The sequence below is a fragment of the Temnothorax americanus genome, unplaced genomic scaffold (genome assembly GCF_048541705.1).
Source record: "Temnothorax americanus isolate GAGA-0224 unplaced genomic scaffold, ASM4854170v1 Scaffold12, whole genome shotgun sequence".
NCBI lineage: Eukaryota > Metazoa > Arthropoda > Insecta > Hymenoptera > Formicidae > Temnothorax > Temnothorax americanus.
In genome coordinates this window covers 1077244-1089009 of record NW_027509253.1, presented here as the reverse complement: position 1 = coordinate 1089009, position 11766 = coordinate 1077244, and the positions used below count along the sequence as shown (strand labels likewise).

At 41.2% G+C, this 11766-nt stretch overlaps 1 protein-coding gene across 2 annotated transcripts in view; it reads right to left on the bottom strand.

Moving 5' to 3' along the window:
* Positions 1–91: 91 nt before the first annotated feature.
* The window catches only part of LOC143893161 (proton channel OtopLc), a 28483-nt gene continuing 16808 nt past the window's right edge, over positions 92–11766 (bottom strand). Inside the window, exons 1-9 of one of the 2 annotated variants that reach the window (XM_077398207.1) lie at positions 10986–11168; positions 6686–6917; positions 6272–6386; positions 5017–5242; positions 4599–4756; positions 4102–4318; positions 3866–4028; positions 2767–3633; positions 92–2450 (exon numbers count right to left, since the gene is read on the bottom strand). In XM_077398207.1, coding sequence (XP_077254333.1) covers positions 2799–3633; positions 3866–4028; positions 4102–4318; positions 4599–4756; positions 5017–5242; positions 6272–6304 — 1632 coding nt within the window. In that variant the 5' untranslated portion in view covers positions 6305–6386; positions 6686–6917; positions 10986–11168 and the 3' untranslated portion in view covers positions 92–2450; positions 2767–2798. Of the gene's footprint in view, positions 2451–2766; positions 3634–3865; positions 4029–4101; positions 4319–4598; positions 4757–5016; positions 5243–6271; positions 6387–6685; positions 6918–10985; positions 11169–11766 lie in introns of those variants that run through there. The other variant, XM_077398206.1, reaches the window with a different exon arrangement.

Below are 11766 nucleotides of genomic sequence, written 5' to 3'. Positions count from 1 at the left end.
GCATCAGTGATATATCTTCGAAAGAACTTTTACTGTGAATCAATATAGTTTGTTATATATTACAGAGCGCTCTTTGTTTTTTAAAAAGATGAATTTTATTGTGTACATTGCATTTTATTACCTAATGCTCCCATCGATCGCACTCTGTTATCGTTATCACCAGGTTCTCAGATAGGTATGTTTTCGAAATAGTGCCATTAGAAGTGTGTCAAGTATGTTCGATTCGCAATATCGGTATAATAGATGTAAGTATATATTCTTTTTTATTCTATTGTTTACATATAGTTGTCGAAATTTCCTTTTTAATATTTATCTTGCTTAATATCTCTATGTCAGTGCCGTTAATAATATCGTGGTATAATTAATCACCACCGGATTTATTAATGGCAAGACTCAAAACGAATAATTTCATGCAAGTGGTTTGAAAAGTAGAAAATTTAGTGAAATAGACATTAAATTTATTCTTAAAACTGAATAATATTTTTATATTGTTCACTTAAGAAGGAATAACTAAATCGGCACTGCCTCGCTATTTTTTCGTCCAAAAGATACAATATACTTATGATAAAGTGAAGCATTGAACACGAATTAATGCTATTTCTTCGTATGCGAGATAGATAAACTGTCACGTTGAGTACTTATAAGGTATCAAAATAATGCGACCTACAAGAGAGCTCAGCAGTAGAACTCCATTTATCAGAACCATATTTTGAGAAACAAAATTTCATAAATCGAGCGTTCACTGAAAATCTTATAAAATACAATAGTCATAAAAAATGGTATAGTTCTTCTTTCACATTGTCCTAATTAATAATTTGTAAGTACGAAAATACCGGTTTGCGAACCAGAGTAATCTTAAGAACGTAGTCTTTAAGATTTTGAAAATTATCTCGAATCTTTGATTAAAATGAATACTGATTGCGTACATATTGGCAATAAAATTTTCATAAACCATTAACAGTAGATCGAATAAGTGCTTTTTACATGATTAGTTACATATTTTATATATAGATAAATATAATTTATATATGTATAAAATATATAACTGTAGATTATATAATAAGATGATTTCAAGGCATATGCGCGTCTATATAACTTTGATTATGTATCCATATATGATCTTCTATTATTTGAAGTATAAACGTATAAAAATAATGTTAGGAAGAGGGGAACACACTTATTGAAGAATTTTATATATATATATATATATATATATATATATATATATTTCTTAGATTATATTCAATAAGTAAAAGTCATATTTCTAGATATAATAAACGGAGTTCTACCGAGAATTCTGTTTCGTGTGTGTTATCCTGTCAGATCCATATATAAAATGTTTGCAATAAATATGTACAAAAATATACGCTCGCGAATAATAATTACAACTCTTTTTCAGCATTAATTAGTAAGGTACAAAGCATTGCATCGCCCATTCGTTTTCACGAATGCGATGCAATCCCGATGGCTCTCGCGATAGAGACGCGGAATCTATTGTCTACACGACGCACGTCTATAACAATCATTTGTACACTATATATAGCGTGAGCTTAAAATCTAAAAATATTGCACGTGAAACCGAACGGTATATCGCACTTTCAGAGACAAACATTGTAAAAAAAGCGTTCTACTTCAGATATGGAAAAATCGTACGTAGATTATCAATTTATTTTAAATCAGTTTAGGATAGGTCGTAATTATAGAATTAGTTTACTTTGAATTATTTATAGAGTTTACTAGAGAGAACTTTACAATATGGATAGTACGATCATAAACATGCTCCGTGCATTTATCTCTTGAATTTACAATTCAGCCTTAAATAATACAAAATTCTAAAAGACTTCTTAGAAAGAGATTAAACTCTTTTCTCTTCTCTTTTAGATTCTTGTTCGTTCAAGACAGTCGCTTCTTCGTCGCAATCGTAATGGTTGCGTTACGTTCTCCTAATTTTGAGCATATGTAAATTAGGGTGCCATGGCACTTTTCTGAAGGTCGACGCTCTTGTCTCCTCCTCGGGCGATAGATTATCTTCATTGGCCTCGTCGATCGACGCTGGCATAAGATCAATGTCGGCGCTGCTGAGTACTCGCCGGTGTCGCGTCGCGTTCATCCGAATACCGGCGTTCCATCCGCCGGGATCGCTCAGTACTCGACGATGTCGCCTCTGGCAGCCGCGGTGACGGTGATGATGATGATAATGGTGATGGTGGTGATGGTGGTAACGTTGCTGTTCGGATATTAACGACGCATCGCACTCCAGACTCGGTAGGCGTTCGAAAACGGGAAAAACGGGATTCGGATCCAGGTACAGCCAGCTCGCGCTGTCCACGTAGGGGAGAAGATGCATCGCGTCCAACGGCAGCGAATTCGGGTGCAGTAGCCGCTTGTAAGCGTTGTCCATCGGCACTGATCTCTCGGGACAGTAAGGTTCTTGCAAGCCAGAATGCAGTCTGTCGACACGCGACAGTGTGTTTCATAAGCAAACAAGATGTTAAGTTCATCAAAGCTTCATATTATTAAAGTTCATATTAACATTCATCCAAAAGTTACACAAAAACTATTTAAAAACATATATCAACTGTGTAATGTTCAACTTCAAGAGAATTTAAGATTCTTTGGTCTAATATATAAGGAACGCTACATTTATATGGATTGAATAAAATTACTCAGACAGTACAATATTAAAATTATATAAATACGCGACATCAAGTATTGTAATCATGATTTTAATCAATCTTCAAGAATATTGATACTATTTCAACGAACCTGCACGAGACTCGGCGTGAGATTCTGCGCTGTCAGTTGAGAGGGTGCTCTCCCCGTGGCGTTCTGTAACACTTGTTCCACGCCTCCAGCAACAGCACGCAGCTGTGGAACCTATAGAAAATTAGAAGAGGTAGCCCGATCCTGGACAGCACGCCCCAGGCGAGCACGCCGAAGAATCGTAGCTGCAGCTCCTGCGACAGCCAATTCTGCGTGATCACGGTGTCGAAGGCCCAGAGCACGGCGTTGCTGAACAGTAGGAAGGTGATCACTTGGCGACCGGGTTTCGCCAGCATTTGGAAGCGCGTTATGCACGATCGTCGCGAGGTCTCGGCGATCAGCGTGCTCTGCGCGAAGCACTGCACCAGCTGCAGGATCGACATCGACAGCAGCATGATGTGTCTGGCCCGCGTGTCCTCGGTCTCGTCCTGATCCGACATGGCCAGCGAACAGGCGCACACCACGATGGTGAATACGGAGTAGAGTTGCACCCCGAAAAGCGACACGTTCGACAGAAGGCTGTCCAGGGCGGCCGGTGCTCGCATCACCACCGAGATCTGACGCACCTGCACGAGACCACTGGCCGTCATCAGACTGCTCAGCGTCAGGATGCCGATCAGAGTGCCGCACGTGAGCCACGACAACGTGGCGGAGGGGAAGTTCTCGTCCTCTCGCACGACGAGGAAGATGAGGATCACCACGATACCGGCGACCATGCAGAGAATACCCAGGAAGAGGCCCTTGCTAGAACCGTCGCAACCTACCCGGCTGTGGCTACTCAAGTCTTTGCTGCCGTGGAATTTTTGTTTAGTCAATCGACTCCGACCGACGTTCTGACCCATCACGAAGGTCACCGCCGCGGCGATCAAACTGAAAAAGAAATTATTTGGAGAAATTATAAGAATTCACTCACGTCTAAGACTCGCGCGAAAAAATGAAAAATTTAAATTAAAATTTAATTAAAAATTTATAGATTTAGATTTATTTTTAGCTTTTTTTATCACAACTTACAATTTGATTCGATTGAATGAAATTAACGAATGAATTATATTAGAATTTAAAAATTTTAATCCAGTTGGCAAATATTCAACACAATACGTACCTAAATTGTACGATAAAGGGATATAGGAAGGGCATGCTTGAAGTCCACAGCTGTCCCAAGGTATTAGTGTTCAAGCATTCTTGCAACGCGATTACTTGCGAGATTTGCTCGTTCGAAACAGGTTGATAGGGCTTGAAGGTGCCACCCTTCTTCGCCGAATTATCTGAAATAAGTAACTCGCGTAATTGCTTTTGAAAAACTTCCTCGCCAGAGCGAAAAGTTGATGGAATATATACCTAGAAGATCCCGCGAGTGTCTCGTCAACGATCCGGGGAATCCTCGAAGACTCAGGGGAGATACGGACGTTTGCTGCTCGTGTTGCGCCAAGTGTACAAAGTAAGTCCACTCTTGCGCTGTATCCCAAATCACCAGACGCGCCCAGACCGCGACATTGGTGGCCGCGAGATGCGTGAAACCGAATCTGGCTGCAAGACCGAAGCGCTCTACGAGCACCTGAAGGAACAGAGTGACGAATACAAATAAGGATTTATTCTCTTTCGAATGGGAATGAAATCGATTTGGAACACTTTAAAGTAGTTTCAATAAAATTTCATTTAAATTCTGTATAATATTTATATATAAGTTTTAATCTTTAAAAATCCTTTGTTCTGATTCAAACGCGGCGTACGATCACGTCAGTGTGTACGATATACGTAGGCCGTCGACGCATCAGAGCGCGACGAAGAATCGCGTTCACGCATTGTCTGACCACGAACGTAAGATCGATGCTTGCCTGCGAGTTTACGAAGAGAAAGTGCATCTGCAAGAAGGTGAACAAGCCGTGCAGCACCGGATGCACAAAGACCACGTCGGTCAAGCACTCGGCACCCTGCATCATCGAGTGCATGGCCATCTCCAGGCCGTTGAAGACCAGCGTCGCCAGGCCGAACACTGAAAACATACAGATAATGAAATAGATAATGAAATCCATCTCCGCAGCTATAGGATTTTCTAATCGAACGAGCAAAAGGTGCTCTAACAACGAGAGTTTCAAGTGAATTTAAAAAATTTTATTTGTAACGAATACCGATTTAAATATTAAATGAGGGTGAAAGGGTGAAAGGTGAAAGCTTTACGAGAAATTTTTAAATGCCAAATAATTTTTAAACTAAATGTCCATGTCCTTTAAGCGGATTAACGCTATCTCTTACAGAGCGCTCCGACTCGTATATAGAAACTGGTCGGCGCCGTCCTGGCTCTGGAGATGTGCGCCCGTTTTAACGATCCGAATCTGGTGAGCGACGCGCCACCGAGTTCCGCGTCTCCGAGCCCGTTACCACCTCGGCTTAAGCTGCCGCAACTGTCGACCAACACCCATATGTAGATGCCGATGATGACGGCGATGCTGCCCACGTAGAGATACATGAGAAATACCCCCTGTGAAAGACACACAATTACGGATCTCCTTCGTATTGCGAAATGCGCTCGTTATGCAAAACGCAGATACTAGGAATGCGATTTGGAGCGTCCGTGAAACGGGGGAGACCACCCGGGCGGAAAAGGGTCATCGGACTATAGATAAGCGTAGCGAACCGGTTATCTTGAAACTCGCGCGACGACGTACCGTTTCATTTACGTGGCTCTCTGATCTGTAATTTACGTGAATTGAAGCTCCTCCGTAATCCCAAAGCGCGCGCAAACTCCGCGATTACGGCCGTTTCGGTTACAGATTATTTGACATAATTCCGATTACATTGAATCGCTATGCGGTTTTAATCTCCCGATAATCTCTCACGTGGTTCCGGTACCGCGGCGATATTATTCAATGTATAATACATAATTATCTCTTCTCGCACTTTCAAAATGCTTTCTAAGATTAAACTGGGGATTCGAAATTGTTCCTCAAAATTATGCAAATAAAAGGTCATATTAACTGTTTTAGAAAAATTTGTTAGTAAATCTAGATGAAATATAATATGTTACGATGTACTGCGATAAATTGTGGAGATTTTGTTGAATCAGCTTTGCTGAAATCAATTTAAGTGATATTGCAAGTTTTATCAAATAACCGTATACTTTCAAAACGATGCAGATAATCTCTTAAAATCCTTTTAAATGAAGCCCACTTTCTGTCGAACTGTGGACATTGTTACGTTCTAAGATAAAAACGAGCAATTAATATTCTTTTGTATCGCTATAGGATCTGGAATTTTCAGAGGGTATCCCGAATCGACGTGTTTTCAGTTCAAGGCTGTCCGATCGACACTCCGCGCGGACTTTCCCCAGATTGTGTGAAGTAACGGTACGATAATTCTAAGTGTCCGACATCGCGAACGGTTGTACTTTCGAGACTTTGACGCGTTGCATGTTATCCCGGAGCACGCTCGCTTTCTTGAACCGACGCGGGTATCCGCGATAAGGCGATTTATTTATGGAACCCGGTCGAGCGAGTTCGATCACTTGTACCTGCAAGCTGAGCAGTGGCACAGGCGTGTCCATGACCTCGGCCAAGCACACCGCCAATGTTAATACGACGATCAGCTCGCCGTACACGTTTGAGAGAACCACCCATAATTGCGAGCTGTGACGCAAAATAAGGGATCAAAATTAGTAATTATAATCTCTGTGTAAGATTTGAAAATAATAAAAGAAATTAATCTTGCTAGGATGGACGCACATGTAGCCAAGATATTATCTGAGAGCTCTCCGCAACTTTTACTTCGATAGAACTTCCATAAAAATTCCAAAATTAAAATAAAATAACAATAGAGAGAAATTAAACGTTAAAATTTTCAATGTGTGCAAATAAGCACGCTTTAATAAATAAATAAATCTCTATAGGTGGTAAAATAGGGCAAAAATGATGGCCCAAGATTTTACTAGGGTTCCGAATGATCTAGCAGGTCCTGAGGCGACCGTGTCCTTGCCAGGATTCTGGAGACCAAGGATCTCGCCGGTGGCGCCGAGGTGGATGCCTGCGCGGACGCGTGGTCCTCCTTGTCCTTGGTCCTGTCACCCCTGCTGGGGCCGCCACTCGGCGCGCCCTCCACGGTGCCACCCGTCGTACTTCCGGTCTCGTTCAGGCTATCCTTGTCGTGCTGCTCATTGCTCGCTGCGGAAAGAAAGGGGGGGGAAAGGAGTGTGAGAAACGCGCGTTCGTGTAGTAACATTCGGGTGATACGCAGCAGCCGGAAAAGTAGAACCACGCGCTTCTTCTTGCTACTTTCTTTCGTTGGCCTGCCGGGTCGCCGGAGAGAAATGTGTGTGTAACTTTCGCTGAAAGAATTTATACGTCTAGTTCTGCGGCGATAGCGCTCGCGGCTCTAAATAGTCACGGATTTGTAGATCTCTCTTGTGAGCCCCTATCAAGGAATCGTCACCTCTCTGTTCGGCATCTGTTATCTCAATTTGTACCACGATCTCGAACGCGAAGTTCTCGTACGAGAAAGTCGCATTTAATGGCTTTAACATCTATAGAATTATATATTGAAATCTTCATTAATCTCTCGTCGATGTGTTTCTATGCTAACGCAAAGCCGGAAGCCCGAAACACACTCTTTCCTCGCTTACTGCGTGAATTTTAAGCTGAGGCTGAGTCGAAAATTTTCCTAACTTTACGACAGTTTTTTTTTATCATAATTTTTTATGCTTACCTGTTATTGTATTATATTATAAATATAGATTACACACATCTCTCTCCCGATTTTTTTTTAAATTCGAGTTTATCAATCATCGCGGATCGTTGTATGACAGACCATTGAACGGTAAAAAGATGCGTATACAAATGCACGTCACTTGATTGATTTATGAGAGGCGCGCGAAAAAAATTTCCACCCGTCAAGCGAGCGATTGTTCATTTAGTCTTAACTCTATGCAGAACGATTTTCTCATTGCGATATACTATTGTTTGTCACAGTCGGCGATAAGACGCGACACGCGTGCAAAGGGAAACGCTTTGAAATAATTAAGACATCTGGCGCGCGAGTTTACTTAATTGCTCTAATATTGCGCCTCTAATGATTCCTCATGCATTCGCGGCGCGACGTTGCGTAGAGTCTATAGTGCTGCACAATGATAGCTGTTCCGCTGCTGCGCCCTGCCAAGAACGTGTACGAGGCCTCGTCTAGTAAAAGTTCGACTCTCCGGCGCGTTAAATAGCCGGCAATTACCGTGAGTTTAATGCCGTGTAATTAATGACGGGCGAAACCAGTAAGTTCTCCATCGCGCGCGCGGTTTCGTCCGACTGTTACATATTAATATCGCTCGCGCGGCATTCACACAATTCCACGTGTTCGCGAAATCGATTGCGACACTTTTTTTTTTTTAACGGCTCGACAATCAATTATTCTTTTCAGTTCTTGAAAAGATATAAGACATGTTATCGCGCGCTGTTTAATATATTCTTCATTTAATTTTAATTGGGATTTGTGTGTGTGTTTATTGAGATTGGTCTCGTGAAGCAATTGAGACATTTGTAAATAGATTCGGAAATACAGAAAGTTTTTAACGATAAGATTAATAAGTACCGTTCAATCAGCTGTTATTTTAAATTTTTATCATTCCGAAATTATTAGCTTGTCCTGCTCTCTTTAATGATTTCAATTCTGCTCGATATAATTATTTCAGCAGATTGAAACAATTTAAATTGCAATTGTAGATTTTTACATAATACGATTTTTTCCTATCTTTTTCAACGCTCTTGATGAATAATGACCAAATTTAGAAATAGCAAATGCTGTTGCAATTTAATATATTTCCAATGCATATATAATAAAAAATAATATTTCGAAACAGCTATTAAATGAAGCTATTAATTAGCCATTTTTTTTAGCCCCGATTTTTCTTTTATCTTCCCGAAGGTGCATAATACTTGGCGTACTCATCCTCGAGATAGACACTTTGCTTAATGAACCTCAGAAAATTACAGCATTCTCTCCAATCTTAAAGGGTGCATGCGCTTCCACGTGAGACATAATGAATCGCTTATAATAGGAAAGCAGTCGAGTATCGAGGCTAAGTCCTAAGCGAGCGACGCTTTTGACGGCCTTATTCGATCGACATCGGCATAGTGATCCGTAACGAACAGGATGTAAACATGCAATTACGGAGCGCGTATATATAAGTGGGCGGTCGTACTCGAGATCATATGCTAATAAGCTCCTCTTCGATTCTACGTTCCGTTACTTCCGCGAACGCGGACTCGGCAGAACTTACGCACGCACTCTCTCGACGCGGTGCAATCCGCATGCCATTAAAAAAGTGATAATAATAATCAACGTTTTACACTCCGTTCCTCCATCCTCGCCCCGCGCCGCGTCTCGTCCGCACGCAGAATTCTCCGATCGTGCGTAATACAAATTGCGCGCGCGGCACCGAGAAAGTCACGAGTCAAAGAGTCAACGCGCGCGACAGCTGGCAAAACGCCGCCGTCGCTCGTCGCGCGATTAACGAGCTTGAAGATCATCGCGCGTCCCGGAACGGAGACATGTGTTTGATTCCGAGGATGACGCGATGATGGTGCATCGGCGCGAGCCACTACAAAGGACGCCAAAAGCGATTGAAGAGGTTAGAGGTCCCGGGACAGAAGGCACCGGTGTGCCTTGGATGGACCTTGGATGCTGCAAGGTCTCCTCGCGATGGGTTCCTTACAGAGTCTCTGTCCGTTTAACGTTTCCGATGATGTTTATGAAGGAATATTTTCTCTCTAATAATTTATGTGTCATAAAGTCTCCTTGTGTAAATTGTTAAGTCTATTTTTTTATCAAAGTCACAAAAAAAGTAATTGTTTTACAAGGTAATTGTTTTTTTAAGGTAATTTTCTTTGTTTAATTTTAGTTGGAATTTTGTTTATTAACATTTATGGCCTCCCGAGACAATTGAAACATTTTTAGACAGATAGGGAACACAGAAAGCTTTTAACGATGAGATTAATAAGTTTAATTGGCAGTTATTATTTTTATTATTTCGGAATTGGATTGAGGTATACCTAGAACGCGATTCGAAGATAGAGGAAGAAATCCTTTGAAGGATTGCAACGCGAATACGCAGAAATCATCTGCAAGTGGCGTATCAAATCGATTCGTCGTGAATTACAATGTTAAACCGTGTAAAATTGTGCGTATGAACTCAAAAGAAAAAATGCAATCGGAAGAGGTATAGTGTATTAGTGTATAGCACAACCCTAGTTTTACGGAATCGCGATAAAATTAGTATCATCGCGTACCGCAAACCACTATTTGCCGTGCGCCTGCGGTTCTATATTCGCACCTGTGCATATTGCGAGTCGATTGCAGAAACACGTTCCTTTCTTATTGGTTCGACAGTGACGATCGTCGTCAATATAGCGACGAGTTCCGCAAAGTTCGCGATTTTTACAATTTCCTCGAGATTCGCCGAATCGATAAAGTCATACGGCATCAGGTTTGAGAAAGGATTCTGATTACTTATCTAACGATATTGATGAAGCTAACGGACCGTATCTTAAATGCGTAAAGACGCTATAAGTTTGACGGAATCGTACATCGCGTATGTTGCAAAATTAAAGTCGGTTACAATGTTACAATAGACAGCGTTTTTGCAAGCAGACTTAAAGTCAGTCGCAGTTTAAACTTGAACGATCAAGAGGAACAGTTAGGTGCGTCTTGTTTGCGGTATTACGGTACATTCGCGACATTGTAAGTCAGTATTTGAAATGTTAACTCTACAAAGTAGCATTTATAATAACTGTAAATTCTCTATAATCTATCGCGAAGCGAACAGCATTTGAGAACTTTTTAATTAATTACTTTAAAAAAATAATTATTTTTTATATTTATGGGGTTTAAAAATTGCAAAACGTATAAATCTATTTTTAATTAAATAAGGAGTTTTGTATTAGAAAAATAAATAACAAACGCGCAGTCTCTTTGAACTCATTGTCAGCTTGAGCAAGAGATTTAAAAATCGAACGACGAAACAATTCGGGAGCAAGCAAATAGGACTCGACCGTATCAATATAATTACCTAATTAAAATAATTATTAATAAAATATTAAACTTGAGATAATCTAATCAATCTAAATAAAATAAATAAAAATCTTTAAGTAATTATTATTGAGAAGAAATAAATTTTGTTTTGTTAATGATCAAATCTTATCTCAAGATGCTAATTCGAAGACGCTGTTGTAAAGATTTATCTGTACCTTCGTGCGTTCGTTACCGGGAAGCTATATCGTCGCGAGCGACGGGTCGTCAACGGCGTCGCCGTCCATCACTCACAAAGCTCTCGCGAGGATGTTGCAACCGAGTGACGAATGGAGAGAAGCGCACGTGACGATAACGCGGCACCAAGTGGCGCAAGTAACTCGGCTGCGCTCTCGATGGTGCATCGACTCTTTCGGGGATATCGAACGGTGGCGATGGCAGATGGTGGTGGTGGTGGTTCGGTTGATGATGGTGATGATGCGATTTTCTCGTAGCCTCATTTCCCAGCATCCGTCAATACGTACGGCCGCGCACTCTGAATGTCGACAGGATAGCGATGCGCCTCGGGGGGGGCTACGCGTCGCCCTCCTAAATCGAACAGGCCATCGTAGAAGATTCCGCTATTCTCGTGACTCACTTACGACTCCTCGCGCTTCGATGCGTTCGATGGATTCGATGTGATGGTGCGATTTAGACGAGACATTGCTAACAAAGAACGGGTCTGCGAGAGCAAGAACCCCTTTGGCGGTACCAGTTTTTTTTGTTGTTGAATATATTAGAATATATTAGTAATCTTCTACAAAATTAAACCCGCGCTGTATATGATTAAAACTTGTCCAACAACTGTGGTTATTACACTTTCTTGTGTAACCTGTTGTCTTTTTTTTTTTTTAATAAAATGTATACAGATGGAACCAAAAGATGCTTATGCAGGATGTACCTGGTGATACAAGCGAGAACGGGTTCCGAGCCTTATATAAAAGGGTTTTATTTTAAATT